This window comes from Mustela lutreola, chromosome 15 (genome assembly GCF_030435805.1).
Source record: "Mustela lutreola isolate mMusLut2 chromosome 15, mMusLut2.pri, whole genome shotgun sequence".
Taxonomy (NCBI): domain Eukaryota; kingdom Metazoa; phylum Chordata; class Mammalia; order Carnivora; family Mustelidae; genus Mustela; species Mustela lutreola.
The window spans coordinates 44,177,610-44,198,885 of NC_081304.1; the positions used below are offsets into that span (position 1 = coordinate 44,177,610).

Genomic DNA, 21,276 nt, shown 5'->3' on the forward strand with positions numbered 1-21,276 from the left:
GGAGGGCACCAGCCCCCGCCTGAGAGACAAGTTGGGAGTTTCTTTGTTCCCGGAGACAGGAGAGGAGCTTGAGCCGCCAGGGTATTGTGTGTGCTCCCGAGTGCACGGGCTGCCTTCGAGATCTTCTCTGCTCAGAACCATGGTGGCAGTGGGAGAACGTGGCCGCAGTTGGGAGAGCAGGAGGGACCTGGGCTGCTCCCCTGGGCTTGTTTGTAGCCACGGGAGGCCCCCAAGCTAAGGTGCCGGCACCTGGTGCATGCTGGTGGGAGAGGGGGGCGTGGCAGGCCACTGCTTTGTGAAGGTCACACACCCACCTGTCCCTGGAAGGGACCCTGGGGGTCCCTCAGCAAGGGGGTCCCTCAGCAGGGGGGTCCTGCGACAGGTCCAGGCTCTTGCTCAGCGGGGGCGGAAGCAGGCCTAGGGAAGGAGGGGTCTGGAAGCGGATGCTGCCCTCTGAGGCCAGAAGTGCCTTTGGCAGGAGGGGGAGGGTCAACAGTTGCCTCCAGTGGCCCTCTGCCCTGCCCCCCCACCCCGTGTTTTGGAGTGGCAAGCGGTTGATTTTAGGACCACCTTCCCTCCCACCAGCCGTTTTGTCTGCACCCTCTCAGTCACTTTGCCTTCACATCTCCGTGGTAACCTGGAGCTCCTTGGCAAAGGCTGAACGGAGGGGGGTGGCAGTTTGCTGGAGGAGAAATGATGAGGTTTCCCCGGCTCTTTCTCAGAGGCCATGGCCCTGGGGGGGCTGTTGTCTGCTCACCTGTGCAGACTGTCCCATGTCGAGGATCGCTCTTGATGGAGGAACCCCTGAAGCAGCCCCTCTCCAGCTGCCCTAGCAGGACAGCTGTGGGAACTCTAGTTACTGGCCAGAAGCTGCCCTGTGCCGCCACCCGTCAGCTCGAATTCTGACAAGCCAAGGTCAAGAGGATAGATGGACTTGAAATTGGCCTGTTCAAAAATCAGAGGAGAAATGCTCTTTTTGGTCTGGGCTGGGATTGGGTCAGGCCTCAACTCTGCCTCCTTAAAAAAGACATGGGGTTGGCCCTTGGCTTCCTCTTCCCTTCCCAAAAGGAGGTTTAGTCGTAGTGAAACAGACCTGGGACTGGAGTTCAGGTTTTCTTTGGTCCCTGAGATACTGTCTTTGAAGTCAGTTTCACAGTGGGGTCGGAGGAGAGAAGAAGAAGCTCTTACCAACCACAATGTTTAGAATCTTCTCAGCCCCTTGATGCTGAGAAGGGATGCTGCTACTGGGGAACCCCGGGGGGGATTCTGCCCTTGGGGCTCACTCTGGCTTAATGGTTCTTTGCTGAGCACCCACTCTGCAGGTCTCTGAGCCTGGTGCTGGGGATGGAATGCAAAAGGAAGTCATGTGTGATTCAGACAAAAGAGACCAGCTTACCTACTCTTTCCTGGTGAATCTTTCCCAGGATCCTCCCAAAGGTCGCTGAGCTTTTGCAGATGCTAATCTCCCATGCTTGAAGTTAGGAGCATGGGTAGACCTACATTCAAAACCCAGCCACCATTTGCAGCTTTGTTATTGGGAGCAAGTTACATAACTTCTCTGTGCCTTCGAGAGGCTTCCTCATCTGTAAAATGGGGCTAGTGATAATTGCTTCTCTTTTTAATCAGAGGAAATAGTGCATATAAGAAAGCACCACTGAACACAGAATAAGTACCCAGCAAGCTGCAGAGAGGCCAGCTTGCTCACGTCAGTGGTCTTTTAGGCACTGAAGGTGTTGTTTGCAAAAGCACTGGTCAGGGAGGGCTTCCTGGAGGAGGTGGGCATACAGGCGTTGCAGTTTGGTGAATGGTGTCTATCTCTGGGACAGGATTGGCATGGTGAGAAGAAGGGAGGGAAGGGGAAGCCACGGCAGGAAGCAGCCCGGCCTGCCAGAGCTGTGGAAGAGATGAAAAGGAAAGGGTGGGCTCTTTACCTTGCATTGTCAGGGGAAGGCGGTGCCCCGGGGCCGAAGGGAGCTCAGACAGAACATTGGGGTGGTTCTTCCTCCCCTTCTTCCCTCCATATCTGCCTGTGGCCCCAGGGCCCTCTCCCTACCGTCTCCTCTCCCCACCTTTCCTCCTAGCTGTTCTCTCCCAACCGGGGCACTCATTCCACATCCCCAGTCAGGTAGACTCTAGGTGACTGCAGGCATATAAATAACCCTTCTGAAACCCGACCCACCATTTGTGCAGACCTCTGAGCTTAGTCAGAAACCTCTTCCTCCTGGGACTTGAGAGAGGGACAGAGAGAGCTGACATTGCGGTATCAGCTTTCCCCAAGCTGGAACTCTGGGGCCCACCCTGGCAGGTGTCTGCTAAACTTGCACTTTCTCCTGGGTCTTTGGGGTTCTCTGGTGTGATTTCCCCCTGAAGATGAGCTAAGCCACAGGTGGGTACTTAAATAATTGTCAGTACACTGTCCCCCCAGCCCTCGGCTGGTACCTGGGCTCTACCCTCACTGACCCAGGATACCCCACGCCTGGTCCTGTTCGTTTTAGCTCCCAGAGACTGTGGGGAGGATCTCTCGCAATTGCCAAGAAGGGGCTACAGATAAGTCATGGGATGTGTGTTGGCACAAGGCAATAGTTTTCAACCATGGCTACCTATCAGTCTGCAAAGGAGCTTTTTAAAAATGCTGATTCCCAGGTTCCACCCAGCAGAGATTGGGGTTTCATCAGTGAGAAGGAGAGAGGGAGACAGGCAGCTGTTTCTTTTAAGAGCTCCCCCAGTGATTCTAAAGGGTAGCCAAGCAGAGCCGCAGATAAGGCTCAAGGCATACCACTGAAACTATCTTCTCCACGGCCCGCAGATTGTTCCCCAAAGTGTCCGCTTAGCAATGCATGGACTATTTATATCTTGGGCTTCAGGGGACTCTTTGGCTTGGGGACTCTTGGTTAGGCCCTGCGTATTGGCTCTGGGACTGTCACAGCCAGCATCCTGCCTCTTTCTGCCCCTGTGGCAGGAGGACAGAGGTCGTGACGCCACGGACAGAGGCATCCAGGTGTGGGACTAAGGCTGAGCCACCTCTGTTTGGGAGCGGCAGGGCACAGCTGCTTGCAGAAAGCTCGGTTTGAAAGTGTGGTCAGCCAGCTGCTGCCTCCACCTGTCCCTGCTGGATCTCAGCCATTTTCACTTGCTGGCCTGGAGGGGGTGGGGAATAGACCCCCTCTCCCCCCCACTGCCACTGAGTCTGCATTTTCCCAGCCCCGTCAGCGCTCCCAGAGGCCCCACCTGAATTCCTTCGGGAAATCTTCGCTCCCCTAGCTGCCACTTGCTTGAGAGCAGAGGCTTTGCGTGAAGAGCTGGCCTGCCTTCCTGGCCCTCAGCCTGTCCTGTTTTGTCGGGGAGTTTGACGGCATGGAGGGGGGTCTCCTCGTGGAGATGAGTCAGAACGAAGCCGGCGGTTCCCAGCTGGTGACGCCAGGCCTCAGGCATCAGAGGAGTACAAGGATGATTGGGTGTGCGGGAGCCTCCTTGCTGCGTGCTGGGGTGCCGGAGCGCCGTGGGGTGAGGCTAGCTGTGGCTGTATGAGATGGGGTTGAGGGTACAGAGGAGCATCTTTGCCCTCTCTAAGTCTGGTCAGACAAGGAGAGGCCTTTGGGATGGCCCTTCGAGAAGTCATGTCTGGCAGGAGATGCGATGAGACGGGCGGGGGTGGGGTGGGACCTGGGCTGCCAGCGCCGCATGGCTGCGTGTGGGTGCCGTCCGACCCACCCTGGGGAAGAACAGAGCTGGGGCTGCCTGCACCTGGGCATCCCGGTGGTGGGGCTGTGAGGCGGGTGAAGGGATAAGGATCATCTCTGAGGAGTCAGGCTACTCCCTGTGTCTTATCTGTTCTGTGTCCTTCTCCCTGCCTTGGCCAACAGCTCTGCTCTACAAGCCCATTGACCGTGTCACCAGGAGCACCCTGGTCCTCCATGTAAGTGTCAGCCCCTGAGTGGCCTACAGAGCCGGGTTAGGAGTTCACTAGGAGATGGAACCCGGCGGGGGGGGGGGGGGGGGTGGAGGCGGGCACTGGAGTCCGTGAGAACCGCCCCCTTGGGGAGCTGGGCAGAGGAGCCCTGGGCCCTGAGCTCTGACCGCGCCTCCCAGGTCTCGGTAACCGTGCCAGGGGGACCCCAGAGCCTCGATATAGCTTGGCTGCAAAGCTCGACGTTTGGCTCATGCTGCCGTGGGGGAAGGCGCTTCCTGCTCGCCCACCCCTCGCCTCATGGTCTCCAGGGTGCTTGGAGCAGCTGTGGGGATATGTAGAGGGGTGTCTCTCCCAGCTTCTTGGGGAGATAAGACCCCTCCCCCTGCTTCTTCCACCAGGGGGAGGAGTAATGACTTGATGGTAATAAAGGGGCACCACTGCCCTTACCCTGCCTCTCGGCCCCTCATTTTGAGTTCAGATTTCACAGGCATGACCAAATCAGAGCATGGGTCCCTTAGGGCCCTGCCTTGGAATTCCTCTGGTGAAGATTGAGTCCCCACTGTCTTCTCACTGAGCCCCAGAACGGCTGCCTCCAACTCACCACCCTGCCTCTTCCCAGGACCTGCTGAAGCACACGCCTGTGGACCATCCAGATTACCCGCTGCTCCAGGATGCCCTCCGCATCTCCCAGAACTTCCTGTCCAGCATCAATGAGGATATTGACCCCCGCCGGACTGCGGTCACCACTCCTAAGGGGGAGGTGAGCTCAGGACCCAGCCCTGCCTCTCGCCCAGGCTAAGAAGGGCACAGCAAGCCACATCACCCATCCCTGCTGTCCTGCCCTGTCTTTGGCACCTCTCCAACCTTCATGTCCCATGCCCCGCCAAGAAAAGGTCTTTAGGTCCTAGGAGCTTTATGTTAAATGTCCCATTAATCGTCATATAATTCACTGAGGCCTAGAGAGTCTCTGCATATCTGGTACAAGGTCTCTTGGCTATACTTACTGGAGCCAGATTCTCTAGCCGGGGGTTATCTGTCTGCAAGCCTCATGCACTGTCCCCCAGTCCAGGGGCTGTGGCTATGGCATTATTGAATGGAAACCCTCTACCGTGGGCAGTATGAGGCCCTCAGGGTCCCTGGAAGATAATGGCTCAGACTGAGGGAGCCGGGGAATCTGAGAGCAGGAGCTCTGAGCTGCGGCTTCTCAACCGGCATGAGCAGGTGGGGCAGGAGCTCGGCAGTGAGCCCAGCAGTAAGAAAGGCTGGAACGGGAGGTGGCTAAGGCTGCCAGGTTGCTGGAATATCCCAGGTGCAGATGTGGTACAGCAGCTCCAGTTCCTTGGAGGCCCTTGTTGGTGGGCAGAGGTACCCCTGAGAGGGGAAAGCGATTTGAAGAATTGCTGGGACAGTTACTCGAGTGGGTCAGCAGCCTGGCCTTATACAGGGCTTCCTGTCCAGGAGAGGTCATTCGGGACCTTTAGAAGTGAAGACTGGCCGGGTTTATGCTCCTTTATTACATGTATGAGGCTCCAGTGTCTCCTGGGGAGAGAAGTAATAGGGATGGGGGTGTGGAGCATGATTGATGGGGCACAGAGAGCTGTCCTGTGTGCGACTCCCAGCCCTGGTTGGCAAGCCCTGGAGTGTCATCGGTTTGTCTGACTCGAGGTTATCTGAAAGATCTCCGAAGGGTTCAGAGCACTGTCCATTTCAGATCATGTTCACTGGAGACTTGACCGTGCTCACCTGCATATTATAGCATACGTAGGTCACAGGGTCTATAATACACATGGGAAGGGTTGGCATGGATCGCAACAGCCCCTGAGAAACCCATGGGATGTGTGGGTGTCAGTGCAGAAACTGGGCTCTTACCCATCCAGAGCCCAGGTTAGAGATGGCTGCAGGGTCCTCCAGGAGTGCTCCAGCCCCACCAAAGGTAGCCTGGGTCTCCCATGCACCTGAGGGCAGCTGTAGAATCCACTCAGAGGCAGCCAAAACAGACTGAGAAGGCCTATAAGGTTGAACTGAAACAAGACCAAGTTCTTAGGCAGGATTGGAGAAGGGGGAGATGCCCCAGTGCTGGTGGGGGTGGGGGTGTTCATGCCCCACTGTGGAGGAGCCAGGTCATTCTGGACTAGGGTATATCCAGGTGAGAGCTGATGACTGCTGCAGGAAAGTGTAAAGCTGCCATTTAAAAAAAAAAAAAAAAAAAGAATTTTCTTTATTTGTTTGGGGGGTAGAGAGAGAGGGAGAGCATGGACAGTGGGGAGAGGGAGAAGCAAGCTCCTTGTTGAGCCAGGAGCCCGATGTGGGGCTTGATCCCAGGACCCTGGGATCATGACCTGAGTCGAAGGCAGACGCCTAACAGACTGAGCCACCCAGGCACCTATAAATCTACCATTTCCTAAAAAAAATCTACCATTTATTGATCACATATTATGTGCCCGCCGTTGGGCCCTTTAACATAGACCATCTTGATGAATTCAGCGGTACAGGGCAACCATCATTATGCCCATTTCACAGATGGTAAGACTGAGACTCAGAGAGGGAACTTGCCCTGTGTTAAACCAGAAGGCCCAGGTCTGTGTGACCTTAAACACCAGGTGCCGTGTCCCCTCCCCACAACCCCTCCCAGCAGGATGGTGCCCCCAGTGCTGGCTGGGCCCTGGGCTGACTGCCCCCTGAGCAGGTGGGGGTGGGTGTGCCATCTCCCTCAGACGCGGCAACTGGTGAAGGACGGCTTCCTGGTGGAAGTGTCGGAGAGCTCCCGGAAGCTGCGGCACGTCTTCCTCTTTACAGATGTCCTACTGTGTGCCAAGCTCAAGAAGACATCCGCAGGGTGAGTCCAGGGGGCGGGGTGGGAAGGAGCTAGACTCTGCCCCCTGAGGAGCCCTCCCAGCCCCGGGATTTATTTTCTCCTTTAAAAAAATCGATTAATTAATTTCATTTTACTACATATTCTTTTTCTAAAAATAAATTGTGTTTTTAATTATAAAGATAATATAACCAAATTACAGGAGAAAAACCCATCACCCACCCGAACATAAGCATCGGTCTCCTGCTGCTATATTTCCTTCCAGTTTTTTTAAACGTCTTGTGTTTTTTCATGTACTTGTAATCAGAGTGAATGCCCAATTTTGGTCTCTGCTTTTTCCATTTCACGTCATAAGCATTTTCCCAGTCTCTGCCTAATCTTCATAATCACCCTTTTACTTGCCTGCGTGATGTTACAAGTGGATATGCCATAATTTACTTAAGCACTCTCCTTTTATTAGACATCTCTACATTTTTGCTAACTATGATCCCGTGAATATTCATTAAGTCTGCTGTCATTACTGAGTGCTTATGCCATTCCAGGTGCCATGACAAATGCTTTGACTATATTATTTCCAGTCTTCCCCAGAACTCTCACAAAGGAGGGAAAAGACTTAGAAAAGTTATATCCGTTGCTCAAGGTTGCATGACTAGAGGTAGAGAAGATGGGATCTGAGCCTTAGTCAGATCAGAGAGCTGCTTTCCACCTCCGTGTCTTAGACACTGCCTCCCGGGGGAGACAAGCCTTAAGCTCACCTCAGCACTAGGGGCCCAGAGTGAGGGGGCAAACACACGTCCTGGGGGAGGTGAGGGAAGGAGAGTTTAGTATGAGCTTCAGTAAAGAGGGTGACTTCCTGGAACTAGATGAGATCATTCTAGAGCACAGGTGGCAGTCATAATGAGCAAACACACCTGTGCCTTTAGTCCTTTGCCCGTGACACACATTACTAATGAACCACGACACTACTTCCCATTGGACGTGGACGTGGCTTTATAATCTTTCACTTGCTACCCCCATGTGACCTCTATCGATCAGGGATGGCGTTAAAAATAACATGTGTATTCCATCTCCAGCCCAACGGGCAATGACTATGAGCTAAGTATAGATAGGCCAGGGGGAGGGAAGAGCGTGGGATGGGGATTAGAAAAGCATTAGAGGTTTGGGATGTTTAAAAACATCAGTCCAATCGGGCCTGAAGATTGACAAGGCCAAGGTCCAGAGCTGCTGCCTGACCAGAGCCCCCTGTCATTTCTCCACATGGGGGTTTCTTGATCAGACTCCTCAAGGACACGGATCATTCTTGCCAGAGACAGGTTCTTAGCAAATCCCTCTCGGGTGTTTTTCTGGTCCTAGCAGTTGAGGCTTGAAGAGCCAAGTTCCCGCTCGCTCACGTCTCTCTCCGACTTGTTTGCAGGAAGCACCAGCAATATGACTGCAAATGGTACATCCCCCTGGCCGACCTAGTGTTTCCATCCCCCGAAGAGTCTGAGGCCAGCCCCCAGGTGCATCCCTTCCCAGACCATGAGCTGGAGGACATGAAAATGAAGATCTCTGCCCTCAAGAGTGAAATCCAGAAGGAGGTGAGCAGGGCCTGGTATCTGAACTGAGAGAGTAGGGAGGGGAGGCCCTTTTCCTCCGGGCCCTTTGGACTGGGTATGGCAGGGTGGCAGAAGGAGGGGAGGTTGTAAGGCTTGAGAGTCTGATAAGGGAGACGGGATGCTCGAGTAAGATGCCTCAAGTACCAACTCAAGGAAAGACTGTGGTGGTGGCACATTAGCACAGAGCAGATGGAAGGAGGGCCAAAAAGTCAGTGCTCAGAATTTAGTGGGGCTAGTGATGGGGAGCTTCCTACTGTATGTCAAGTACCATAGAAAAGGAAAGCAAGAGAAGGCCTTCTTGAGGAAAAGAAGGATGGGTGTAAGAGAAGGAGCTTGAAGAGCCTCTCAGAAACTGATAGATCAAGTAGGCAAATAAGTAAGGGGAGAGCGTCTTTGAATGACACAGTTAACATGTTCCTGCTTGATCTGAAAATGCACAGAAGCCTGTGCCCATACCCAACATTTATACACATCTGTCATGTATTAAAGCCACAAAGGAAATCGGAAATTTAAAAAACACGTTTTTGGTAATTTATTTTTAAAGTAAGCTCTACCAAACATGGGGCTTAAACTCACAACCCTGAGATCAAGAGTCACATGCTTTACTGACTGAGCCAGCCAGGTGGCTCTAAAAAAATTTGATAGCATGCTGGTTATATTCACAGTCCATCCACACTGTAACGAAATCAGAAATGAACAACTAGAATATACTTAAAGTATATGCCTAGAAAATTAAAACTTGCAAGGTAAAGAGGAAATCCTAATGGAAACTGCAGACTATTTAGAACTGCATGAAAATGAGAGTACACATATCAAAACCCACAGGTATGGCCAAAGCACTCTTTAGAGGAAAATGTATAGCCTTAAATTCATATATTTGAAAACAGTCGCTAGAGGAAAGTCCTCTTTACCTCAGGAGGCTTCCCCATGCATGTCATAAAGGGCGGGGAGAGGCTTGGTTTGTTGGCCTGTTTTCCCTTTGCCACCTGTCAGTTCAGCTTAGGCCACACCTCGCCAGAAGCCTTCCCTGCTGTGTACCCACTGTGTCTGGAAAGGTCCTGGGGTCTGCCTCTTTATTTTGCATTATTGGTCCTGAATTGTAATTGCACAGGCCACCTTCTCTTTTCCCCATATGAATTTAAACTCTAGCAACAGTGCTGTTTTCTCCAGTTCTATGTCTCTAGGATTCAGCACATAGTAGGTGCTTTGTAAACAATTGTTGAGGAATCTGTGCTTAGATGGCTTCTAAGAAGGCTTTCAGCTTAAGGGCGCCTGGGTGGCTCAGTTGGGTTAGGCCTCTGCCTTTGGCTCAGGTCATGGTCTCAGGGTCCTGGGATCAGGCCCCATATCGGGCTCTCAGTGGGGAGCCTGCTTCTCCCTCTCTGCCTGCTTCTCTGTCTACTTGTGATCTTTCTCTCTCTGTCAAATAATTAAATAAAATCTTAAAAAAAAAAAAAAAAACACCCCTTTCAGTTTAGACAGACCTCTTTGAAGGAGAGGAAGACCACAGTAATGACCCCAGGGATGTCTGGGGTATGGGTTGACCAAGGACTGAGGGTCTTCTTGGGAGCACATCAGCCCAGAGAGGGGCAGAGGTGTCCTCTTCCTGACTGGCCTTGACCTCCCTCTCCTTCCCCCACTGCCTCAGTGGAGCCTGTCTCCCCACCTGGCACTGGCCCCCAGCCCCACCCCAGGGCATCTTCCCTGCCTGTTTCTCCCAGCTGGTTGCTGGTGGACTTTGTCCCCTCCCTCCCGCCCCGGGTGCACAGACATGGCCTCTTCTGCTCAGTTAGACCCACACTTCCTGAGCTCCACTAGCCGCTCGCTGCAGGGGTGTGCCAGACACCTCACGGAGTCCGTGTCTTGCCGGTGAGTGACCTCAGCATGTGACATAATGTGAGGAGAGTCACCGGGGAGGCGCATTGTTGTTCTCTGAGTCACAGAAGAAGCATGATTGATTCTTTCAATAATACTTTCTTAAAACTTCTTTTTGTTCTCATCACCAACCTAACGCTGGCTTGTTATCACAAGAAATAGAATACTGAAGCCTACAGGCTGTAACAGATTATCACCCACCCCCCACTGTTAACAGTTTGAGGTGTATTCTTCTAGACTCTTCTATGCTTATACTGGTTTGTCTTTTTTTTTTTTTTTTTTTTTTTTAATGAGACGAGACTCTGTGTGCCATTTTTGCCACTTAAGCTTTTCCCTGAATGGTGCTCTGTAGAGCTCTCCAGATCTGTCAGAATCTTTTTAACAGCTGTAGCCTATTCTATCGCTTGGCTGCGCAATGATGTAGGAGATATTTAGATTGCTTCTGGTTCTTTCCTCTTAACAGGCAAGACTGGTAAACCTGACTGCGCTCCTATTTCTCTCTGGTACCTTCTCTGCAAAAGTGGGGCTTGTTCCAGAACAAGGCATGGTGTGGTGCAGCTGAGGTGGAGGGGTCAAGGCAGGCGTGGTAGGTGCCTCGGCTGGACACAGAGGACAGCCCCAGCCTTGGGAGGCCCCGTGTGCCAGGCCAGCTGTTAGGGCCTTCTGCTGAACGGTGTCTGAGGTTCTGAAGTGGGGTACCCAGGATCTGATTTACAGAAGTGACTGAGTGATGACACTATTAGGCTGATGGCACTGAGAGAAGACGGGTAGGGGAACATTAGCTTGGTGAATGGGGGCAGGAACTCAGGACCAATTGGTTTGTATATGGAAGGTATGTGCATGTTTACCAGCTTAAGGGTCAGCTTGCCCTGGGAAGGTAGCTTTCTCCCTGGACAGCTGGGCTCCCCCAAGATGTCAGAGCATCATAAAATACCAAAAAAATAAAAAATTTAAAAAAAATTAAAAGACATAATTGAATGCACAAGGAAATGCTTTGCTTAGAGCTGCCAAGGGAGGAGGGGCGTGTGTGAGGGAAACCATCTGTGCCCTCCGGCCCCCACAGAAAGCCAACAAAGGACAGAGCCGGGCCATCGAGCGCCTGAAAAAGAAGATGTTTGAGAATGAGTTCCTGCTGCTGCTTAACTCCCCAACGATCCCGTTTCGGATCCACAATCGTAATGGAAAGGTCAGAAAGGGGTGGGGACGGGACAGAGGTGGCCCCTTTTCTTGGTCCCGGGGCTGCCTGTTCTCTAGGGCTCCTGTCCATGACTTGTGGGACTCAGGGACTCAGGCCCAGTTTGCAAGGATGCTGTCCCAGCTCCTACTGGACTGGGGACTGCCTCCGCCAGCTGGTGTGGAGCCAGTGCCCCCTGCTGGCCATCACCAGCACTGCCACTCCTGTGGCTGGGCTTCCGGGAAAGGAGGCTCTCTTCCCAGCTCCCACCTTCACCAAGCCTCAGGGTACATGGGCAGGAGGGAGCCAGGAATGCGCTTGGCCACATGGTCACTCTGTTGAATTCTCTTCTCCTCTCTTCAGAGCTACCTGTTTTTACTGTCCTCAGACTATGAGAGGTCAGAATGGAGAGAAGCCATTCAGAAGCTACAGAAGAAAGGTAAAGTTGCGTTCCCCTTCTAGGCTGCCCTGAGGGTGTCCATGGCAAGGGTGGCCTTCTGTGTTTTCACGCACTTTCATATCAGCAGTCTCCTCTGGGGCTGTCTGTAAGGGGCCAGAGTGGGTGGCACTTATTGAGGCCCAAGGAACTGAAGTGATTTGCTTAATGGCACAGAATAAATTAGCAATAGGATTGGGCCCAGAGCCCAGGCTTGTCTGTCTCTCTCTCTCTTGCTCTCGCGGTTGCACACACGCAATTGTGAGCCACCTGTGACTGTTCCTATGTCCCTACAAATCTTACCCTCCCTTCTGGGGACCAACTCTGCCCCTGGAGCTAAGCTGTTTTCCTGCAGCAGCCCCCAGAGAAGAGCAGCGGGTCCTGGTGGATCTGATGATGTTGTCCTTTCTTGGCTCCTCCTGCAGATCTCCAGGCCTTTGTCCTGAGCTCCGTGGAGCTCCAGGTGCTCACGGGATCCTGTTTCAAACTTAGGACTGTACACAACATTCCCGTCACCAGCAATAAAGACGGTAAGATCGAGAACCCAAGGTTGTCTGATCAGCAGGTCCAAGCTCCCAGGGCATTGCTGGAACCTTCCATAAGGACCTAGCCAGACATGTGGTTGTAACAACCCAGTTTCCAGGCACACATAGAGCTCAAACAGGGGTTGTTCTCTACTGAGTTCACATGGTCCCTGCTCCCCGGCCCTCTCTGGCTTGAGAGAAGGCTCTGGCACCCTTGTGCACTGGAATTGTGTTGTTATATGTTCATGAGGTAGTCAGATGATGGAAGCAAAAGACCGAAGCATGGGGCCTGGTGGTGGTGGAGGGGAAAAGGGTAGGTGGATTAGCATATGATGAATAAGGCTAGAAGTTTCCAGGGGCAGATCTTGGAATGCCAAGCAAAGGAGTTTGTTCAAGCTGAGGGACCAGTGGGAGGTTTTTTTGAGCGAGGGAGAGCCATGATCAGTGCTGGTCCAGAATGGGTAGAATCTGGCTGCCCCGTGGATGCTGGGGAGGGGTTTTGAAGGCAGGCTCTCCTCCCCATATGGGGTTAATCTGCCCCCTAGGGGGCAGATGTATATTGGTTAATTTTCACTTTGAAAGGCTACACTGAGGAGGACAGCCAGCGGGGGGATAAGCAGTTTTTAGAGGGGAAGGAAAAGTGCCCCTGGTGGAATGGTATGATATCCCTGGCCCAGCAGGGAAGATGGGGATTGGCCTTCCAGGCTGAGTGAAGGGAGAAGGGGTACCAGGTCAAATTCCAGGAAGCAGTGGGCTCTGGAAACTTCTTCCTCCAGCCACTAGGTGGTGCTGCGAGACCAGGGCTCAGATGGTATCTGCCACCCTTTTGGCCTTCCTGGGAGCCTGGGGTGAGAAGGGGGGTCTGAAGCCGGCCTCTCGCCAAACCTAACCAGGTGGTTCCTCTCTTACAGACGATGAGTCTCCTGGACTCTATGGCTTCCTCCATGTCATCGTCCACTCTGCCAAGGGGTTCAAGCAGTCAGCCAGTAAGTGCCCCTGACCCCTAGCCCTAGGAAGAGCAGGGGCCATGGTTCATCCTTTCACAGGAAGTCCCTGTGGACCCATTGAAGGGGCCTCCCATGGCTCATCAAGTCTGCCTTGCTCTCCCCAGGCTGGGGCCCTGACATGTGGGTGGGCATTTCCCCAGCAGTCAGGAACCAGCTCCTCTTGGCAGGAGGGTCGTTCCTGCCTTGTGTCTCCAAGGTCTGCTCTTCCCTAAGCCCTCCCTAGCTTCTGGGTGTCTGAAATCCTGGACCCTGACCCCACATCTGCCCCTGTCAAGCTGTGGGACTTCAGGCAAATCTATTAACCTCTCAGAGCCTCAGCTTCTTTCTCCTAGAGATGCCTGAGTGCCCTGCTGTGCCAGCACCCTGCCACACATGTCCCTTTTCCTGCCTTCTTTATCACCATCGCCCACATCCTTGCAGTTCTTAGTGTTTGGCAAGATACAGTTACACTTATCTAGGTCCCCCCCCCCATAGGAATTTTTCTTCCCATTTGCCAGATGAGAAAACTGAGTTATAGATAAAAGGACTGAACCTCACAGAGGATCAGAAACCCAGGGATCCTGACTCCTCTCCTCCCCACCTGCCCCTTCCCTCTCCCTACTCTTCGTCTCTGGAAGGAGAGGTCTGCCCTGGGCCCCCCAACCTGTCCAGCACCACGCAGATAGCCATTTGACAAGCATTTCCTGTGACGTTCATGGGGGTCCCTTACTGCTGGGTGCCTGGATACCTTACTAGGTGCTAGAGAAAGCTCAAAGGTGGCCAGTGTGTAGGTGATGCCTTGGCCTGTTCTGGAGCCTTTTCAAGTGCATTTCTGCTCTGATGCCCTTGACGTCACTCCGAGGTCCCTAATACTCCATTTACCAAAGCCCAGACCCTTTGCTTCAGAGCAGTGTTTCTCATTATGGCCAGGACCACAGAGCTCACCACTCAGGCCATGCTGCAAGGCAGCCTCCTGGGCCCTCCCCAGACACATGGAACCTCTTTCTAGGGGGCACTGCCCAGGAATAGTCCTGATTGGTAAAGTTCTAGAAGGTTGTTCCACACACCTAAGTCTGTGGCCCAGCATGCCCAGATGCCTTACCCTCTCTCTTTGTTCTCTGTTGGCTGGGATGGGCCTCAGGGAGCAGGGCCATGGAGGTGGCATGGCCTCCTCTCCCAGAGCAGGTGTTCTCCCTCCAAACTGGGTCAGAGGTTAGACATGAGGTGAGCTGCTACAGAAATATCTCCTGACCTCCACATCATCCTCCCCACCTCCCTCTACCAGCCTCCTGCGCTGCACATGTGTTCACTCTGACTCAGCGGGCTCAGGCCACATGAATCTTCAGCTGTGGCTCTCTGTCCCAATACGTTCATTACATCTGCACAGTCAGGCCTGGGGTGTAGGCACCATTGTTAGTCCTGCTTTGCACATGAAAGCACTAAGGCAGAGAGGTTCAGTGATTTATGCAGAGCTGGGATTTGAACCCAGACAGTGAGACTCAAAGCCTTCCTTCTAGCTCACGAACTACCCCCTAACCCCTGACAGTGCTCACTCTCATGAAAGTCAGTAAATGGGGACGGCACTCTCGCCCTCCATCTCTCTACCTGCTTTCTGACCTGGCAGAGGCCAGGGTGCTTAAGGCCTCTGGTGTTTGTTCGCCTGTTAATCTGTGCCCACCTCGCAGCATGCCCTGATATCCAGCTCTGTCTGGTCCCCGTCCTACCCGGCCAGAGACAACTCGGGGGCAGCTCCATCCACTCTCCCTTCTGAGGAAAGCCCTTGAATGGGGCCTTGAGGGGCATGGATGTCCACCCTCTGACCTCTGCCCCTTGATTCCCACTGCAGAGGATTGGCTCGGATAGCCCCAAGGCCCTTCCCATGCGCCATCCCACTGGGATGCAACCGTGGTCACTCCCGTGGACGGGAGTGGACGGGTGTCAGGGTCTGAGCCCCACAGGGAGGGTGTGGATTTGCAGAGTGCCTGGGGTGGCCTCCCAGTGCCATGTCCCCGTCAGCTGGGTCTCACTGGGGGCTTCTGCCTGTGTGGGGTTGATACAGTGAGGGGAGACAGGCAGAAAAGAGAACTTAACTGTGAAGAAAACAAGCAGCTAGGCTTTGGGGGCATTTTCGATTGTCGCCATGAGTGGGGGTTATTCCAGATTTTCAGCACCCAGAGGTCAGACGCCCTCCAGAGACTTCCGCCTCAAATAACCAGGTGCCCTGTTGAGGAACCTGGGGTTGGTGGGTGAAGGGAAGCCAGCCTAGCCAGTGAAGACTTTGGCCTGAGGCTTCAATGGTGACGGGCAACCGAGCAAGGACCAGGGATGGAGGGACTGCAGGCGTAAGGGCCTCAGGTGGGAGCAGCGGGGCAAGTCAGAGGGCAGAAGCCAGTGTAGCTGGAGGGCAGAGAAGTGGGAAGGAGTCCGAGCCCGTAGGGCTGGGGGAAGGGGAACACAGAGGGTGTACTGCAGGGAGGTTGGGGGGACAGAGGCAGTTATCCGCCTTGCCCTCCCGAGGTCCTGAGCCTTGGGCCTCACTCGGTGTGTCTCTGCCCATCCCTGCTGCAGACCTGTACTGTACCCTGGAGGTGGATTCCTTTGGCTATTTCGTCAGCAAAGCCAAAACCAGGGTGTTCCGGGACACGACAGAGCCCAAGTGGGATGAGGTGAGTGGAGGCGGCTGGCGTCCCCGCAGGGACCCCTGAGCTTGTCACCAAGCATGCCCACCCCACTCCCTGTGCTCCCTCGCTGTTGATGGGGGATGGTCGGGCCTGCTGGCTGGGTGACTTCCGTCTCCCTAACCTCTCTGCCCTCCACTCCCTGCTCACTTAGCGTCTGATACTGTGTTTATGGCTAGACGTGGGGTTTTCAGCTCAGGCCCAGACTCTACTATGCCAGCAATTCAGAGCCTTCTGGAGCTGTAGCAAGGGAGGAAGTTTCCTGCATGCCTTCTGACATGCTCCTCTTGAGCCCTGGGCACCCCCCTCTCACCCTTGCCAAGTTGGGGCCCACACTAGCCAGGAAGCTGTGTGTGTCAGCCTTGGAGATTCAGGGTCGTCATACCGTCTTTCCCCAGGAATTTGAGATTGAGCTGGAGGGCTCCCAGTCCCTGAGGATCCTGTGCTACGAAAAGTGCTACGACAAGACCAAGGTCAACAAGGACAACAACGAGATCGTGGACAAGATCATGGGCAAAGGGCAGATCCAGGTGAGAGCCATGGCATCAAGGCAGGCCTCTAGGAGCTGCCAGGAGGTAGTATTACTGGGAAGCAGTCCTTCTCACCTGCCTTCTTGGTGAAGGTGCCTGGCCTTTTGTGACTTGGGTTCAAAACTGGTTTGAGACAAGTTCCTCAAGGTGGTGGTTCTCTCCTGCTGGAGATGATGTCTTTTTTTTTTTTTTTCCTCTCTTTCTTTCTTTCTTTTTTTTTTTTTTTTTAAGAGATGGTGTCCTACTTTGCCTCCAGAAGCCCATGTGTTCTGGCTTCTTCAGGCTTCCATCCCAGGTTCTGGTGCATGATATGCACACCTCTGCACAATGGACAGGAGGGGTGATAACTATCTTTGTTTTCACATCCCACCTCTGGTCTGCTGGGGGCTCTTCCCAGGAACATTGTATTAAGAAGGATTCTGAGGCTGTATCCATGAATGCTGTGTCTGGCATTGGAGGAGTGAAGCCTTGAGCGTTTGCCACTGGACTGGAAGGGCTTGGGATTCCTAGTGGTTTCCTGGGGGCTGGTCTCTGACTTGCTGCTACAGCTGCTGGGCCTTACTCATGCCAGGAGTTCATTGACTGCAGGTGGGGTCTCTGGATAATGATAGAGCCAGGTCAGAGTCAGGTTAAGAGTATATGTGCCTCAGCTGTTTCTTGGAGGCCCTGGTTTGCAGCGTGTGTCTCTGGAACATTCTGCCAGTTCTAAAGATGACTGCTGTTCATTTCCCTATCAAGAGGATGCAGGTCTGGGAGGCTGACATTCAGAGCCATCCACACTCCATCTGGCACCAGTTGTGGCCTCATGCTTGGGACACACGAGTGGCCTCATTGAGGATGGGTTCTGGTAACCCTAAAATCAAGGGAAATTGGCACTGGGACTGAGCCTATTAGCATTCGGTGTTCTGAGCTTCTTTTTCTTTTCCTTTCTTTTTTTTTTTTTAAAGATTTTATTTCTTTGACATAGAGAGATCACAAGTAGGCAGAGCAGCACAGAGAGAGCGAGGGGGAAGCAGGCTCCCTGCTGACTGGAGAGCCTAATGCGGGGCTCAATCCCAGGACCCTGGGATCATGACCTGAGCTGAAGGCAGAGGCTTAACCCACTGAGCCACCCAGGCGCCCCTGTTCTAAGCTTCTTAATAACTGCCCAGATGTGATCTGGCCAGTGTCGGGGTCGGGGGAGTTTGTTCTCTGATGCCCCGTGGAGGCTGCGGAGTTTGAGATCTAGCTTTTGGCTCGGTGTTCTTGGTGGTAGTGCCCTTTGGGGACCTGTGGGGTCCTCTTCTTCTCCCCATCTGTTTCATCTGAGTGTTTGAACAGCAGAGTGGCATCATTGGGTGGGGGCCCAGCCATCTGCCTCGTGTCCCCCTGTGTTCCTGTGCATGTCCCTTCCTCCTGCCGTGGGACCAGCTCTTCAGCACCGTCGCCTGGGAAACGGTACTGCCAGGCAACTGGAAGCCAGTCCTTCGTCATTTAGATGAGAGAGAGGTCTGCAGATTCAGCCCTGGGACCCCACTTCCTGCAGGGATGAGGGGTGAGAGCCCTGTCTCTGCAACCCTGGGCTGGCCAGAGGGACGGGGCAGGGAAGGGGTTCTGCCTGCTTAGCCTCAGGAGGTATCCAGCCAAGAAATGTGTGGGTGCCCTGCTCCGTGGGCCATGGGTGGCTATGAAATGGACGAGGTCAGAAGGCTGTCCAGGGCAGCCCTCTCAGGGAGCATCACGGGCCCTGACGCCCTCCAGAACCCAGATTCCAGGGCCCCGTGGCATCGTCCCCACCTGGACTTCAAGCCCCGTTGCTCCCCTCCTCCTCGTTTCTGTCAGCTGCACAAGCCCCAGGGAAAACACACCATAAATCATTACATCTTGGAGACAGGAGCAGATGGAGGCTTTGGGGGAAGGGGAGGAAGCCAGGTTATGTTTGGCAGAGCAGAAAGCAGAGTCTGGTAAGGAAAATGTTTCTGTGTTTAAGCTTCGAGGAATGTTAAATGCCTGGGAGTTGATATTAAAAGAAACACAAACCTTCCTGCTGCCAGCTGACCTGGGCCTGTGAGTGGCCAGGCCGGAGCCAGCATTCCCTAGAGGACTTCGAAGTCTCCCAGCCCTCACCTCCTCAGGGCCCAGCCCCGGTGCAGCCCTTGGCCGTCAGCCGTGGAGCCGTCTTGCTAGCCTTCCTGTGGGTCAGGGAGGGGTGGGGGTGTCCCGCGAGGTCTGCTTGCCCTGTGATGCCCCCTTGGAGACCCTGAGGATGACCGGGCTGGGTGGGAAGCCTGCACTGAGCCATTCCCATGTGGCCAGGCCCACCAGAGCCACGGAACGGTTTGTTCCCGCAGCTTCTCCCACCTCCCTTTCTGCCACGTGTCCAAGGAAGGAAATTGGCACCAGCCTCTGGCACTTGGTTCTGCTCCCCTAAAGCAGGGCCCGAGGATGGAGCAAAGGGTGGCTTTGTGGTAGGGGCTATCCTTGCTAACATTCAGGTCGCCTAAAGGAGAGGCAGGGGGAAGAAGGCCCACCTCTGTCCCCATCTGTGCCCCTTCTCACCCAGTCCATCTAGAGAACAGCACTGGGAGCCCCTATCCTGAGTTCCAGGTGTTTGTTCCCAAATGAGTCTCCGTGTGGGTTTGCCTGATGTGGCAATGGGGGCAGGGAATCTGGAGCAGCAGGCTGGGGGATGGGGGCAGCATTTAGGGACGGGCAAATGGCAGCACTAATCAGCAACACATGTGTGTAGCACTTGTGCTCTTGGAGGCATATGCCCAAATGTGATCTCCTCTGATCCTTGCCATGGCCCTGCCAGGAAAATGACAACCACACCATCCCCAGGAGGACACTGAGGCCTCTGCCGCCTCTGCTTACCTAGTACAGGAAAGCCAGCCCTCTCCCCTCTATTGGGTCCCTATGCCCCAGGCCTCTGACAGGGAGTCTCTCAGCCTGGGTCCTAGAGAAAGAGCCAGGGCGATGTCCCACTCCAGCATCCCACTTCATGGTGCAAGTGAGCCTGAGCCATGCTTAGTCTGGAGTCCTCTTACCTTGGTGGCGGACACTTAACGGCCCGGTGCGCCTGGAGGGAAGCAGAATGAGCACAGGCACGGGGGAAAGAGCCAGTGCGGGGAGACCTAGGGTCCCTCTGCATTGTACCCAGCACTGGCTGGCTGCTCCAAGGGCCTTAGGGCCTGGCTTTAAGATGATACAAGTATATCAAGACATGCCAAGCCACTAGAAAGTGCAACAAGATGGCAGGAACGATGATCACAACACCCAAGAGCTTCTTGGGAGCCCAGGACTGGGCTGATGCTCACAGCCGCTATCTCAGGGGTCCCCTAGGGCAAGCAAAGTGATCACACATGCGTGGATGAGAAAGCGAAGAAACGAAGCAGTGAGTAACCTGTCCAAGGCCAGGCAGCCCATGGGGAGGAGGCCAGGACCGGAACCAGGACCGGAAGCAGGACTGGAAGGAAGACTGGAGCCAGGTCTGGAAGCGGGACCTAAAGCAGGACTGGAAGCAGGACTGGAGCCAGGGCTGGCAGTAATACTGGAACCAGGACCAGAACCAGGGCTGGAAACAGGACTGGAGCCAGGACTGGCAGTAATACTGGAACCAGGACTGGAACCAGGACTGGAAGTAAGACTGGAACCAGTCCTGGAAGCAGGATCTGAAGCAGAACTAGAACCAGAACCAAAAGCAAGACCAGAACCAGAACGGTAACCAGGGCTGGAAGCGGAACCACAGTCAGGACTGGAAGTAATACTTGAACAAGAAGTAGAACTGGGGCCGGAAGCAGGACCAGAAGTAAGACTGGAACCAGGATCAGAAGCAGGCCTGAAAGCAGGACTGGAAGCCGACCCAGGCCTTGCCCTCTGCAGGTGCTCTCCCACGGACCACTGTTCCCTACAGAGTTAGATGGAAAAGTGTGCGGGAGGAATTCAAAGAAGGCAAGATCATTGTGGGCTGGAGTTAGGGAGGCTCCCAGGAGGAGCTGGAGGGAGAGGAATTGGAGAACACTGGGTTTTTTCAATTCCAAATGCAGTGTTTACATTAGAAGGAAAAGGACAATTATAGTAAAGAAATGTGATCCATAATCACTAACCATCCCTACTCCCACTCCTCTGAAACAGCCATTCGATTTTGTGCCTTTTTCCTTCTTCAGGCATAGAAATTTTATATAGTTTTAATCACAGTGTGTATTTTGTATTTTTTTCGTGTTTTCACGTAATCGTATCATAAACCTCTCTTTGTTCTAGGGCTGTATGTAGTCTTTATAATGATCTTTTTTTGTTACGTTGTCAAAAATACTTCTTATACCATATAAAAATCATTTTACATAATGGCCAGCACTTTAATTGCCATTTTAAGGCTCTGGGTTACTCTAGCAAGGTGGGCAGGCTTGGATCAGCAGAAGGGAGCAGGGTAGGCATTCAGGGGGAAGGTCCTTCATGGGAGTGTCCCAGGAAGTTAAGTAAGAGGAAGGATGATGGAATGAATGAGAGAAGAGGATCAGGAGGGTTTCCGGCGGGAGGACTCCTAGAGGGCATTTCATCCAATTCTGTTTTGGGTGGAGAAGGAAACTGAAACCAGGAAGGGTAAGGGACATGCCACGGTGGTTGAGCAAGGGTTCTAAATTCAGGAGCCCAGGCCCAGGCTGGTGATGTTTGGTTGGCTGCCAGACAAATGAGTGAAAGAAAATGCTTCTAGATGGGGCAGGGACCGACTTGAATGTCAGTCTGTGACCCTCAGGGGTCTGCCCTTTTGTCATTA

At 53.7% G+C, this 21,276-nt stretch overlaps 1 protein-coding gene across 5 annotated transcripts in view; it reads left to right on the plus strand.

Annotated features, from left to right (window-relative positions):
* ABR (ABR activator of RhoGEF and GTPase) overlaps window positions 1-21,276 on the plus strand; it is a 177,660-nt gene that overhangs the window by 121,803 nt on the left and 34,581 nt on the right. For all 5 annotated transcript variants that reach the window (XM_059148291.1, XM_059148295.1, XM_059148293.1 and 2 more), the window contains 10 exons: window positions 3,864-3,916; window positions 4,530-4,670; window positions 6,625-6,746; window positions 8,137-8,302; window positions 11,259-11,381; window positions 11,733-11,808; window positions 12,231-12,335; window positions 13,241-13,315; window positions 15,884-15,981; window positions 16,392-16,523. In XM_059148291.1, the coding sequence (XP_059004274.1) occupies window positions 3,864-3,916; window positions 4,530-4,670; window positions 6,625-6,746; window positions 8,137-8,302; window positions 11,259-11,381; window positions 11,733-11,808; window positions 12,231-12,335; window positions 13,241-13,315; window positions 15,884-15,981; window positions 16,392-16,523 (1,091 nt within the window). The remainder of the gene's footprint in view (window positions 1-3,863; window positions 3,917-4,529; window positions 4,671-6,624; window positions 6,747-8,136; window positions 8,303-11,258; window positions 11,382-11,732; window positions 11,809-12,230; window positions 12,336-13,240; window positions 13,316-15,883; window positions 15,982-16,391; window positions 16,524-21,276) is intronic.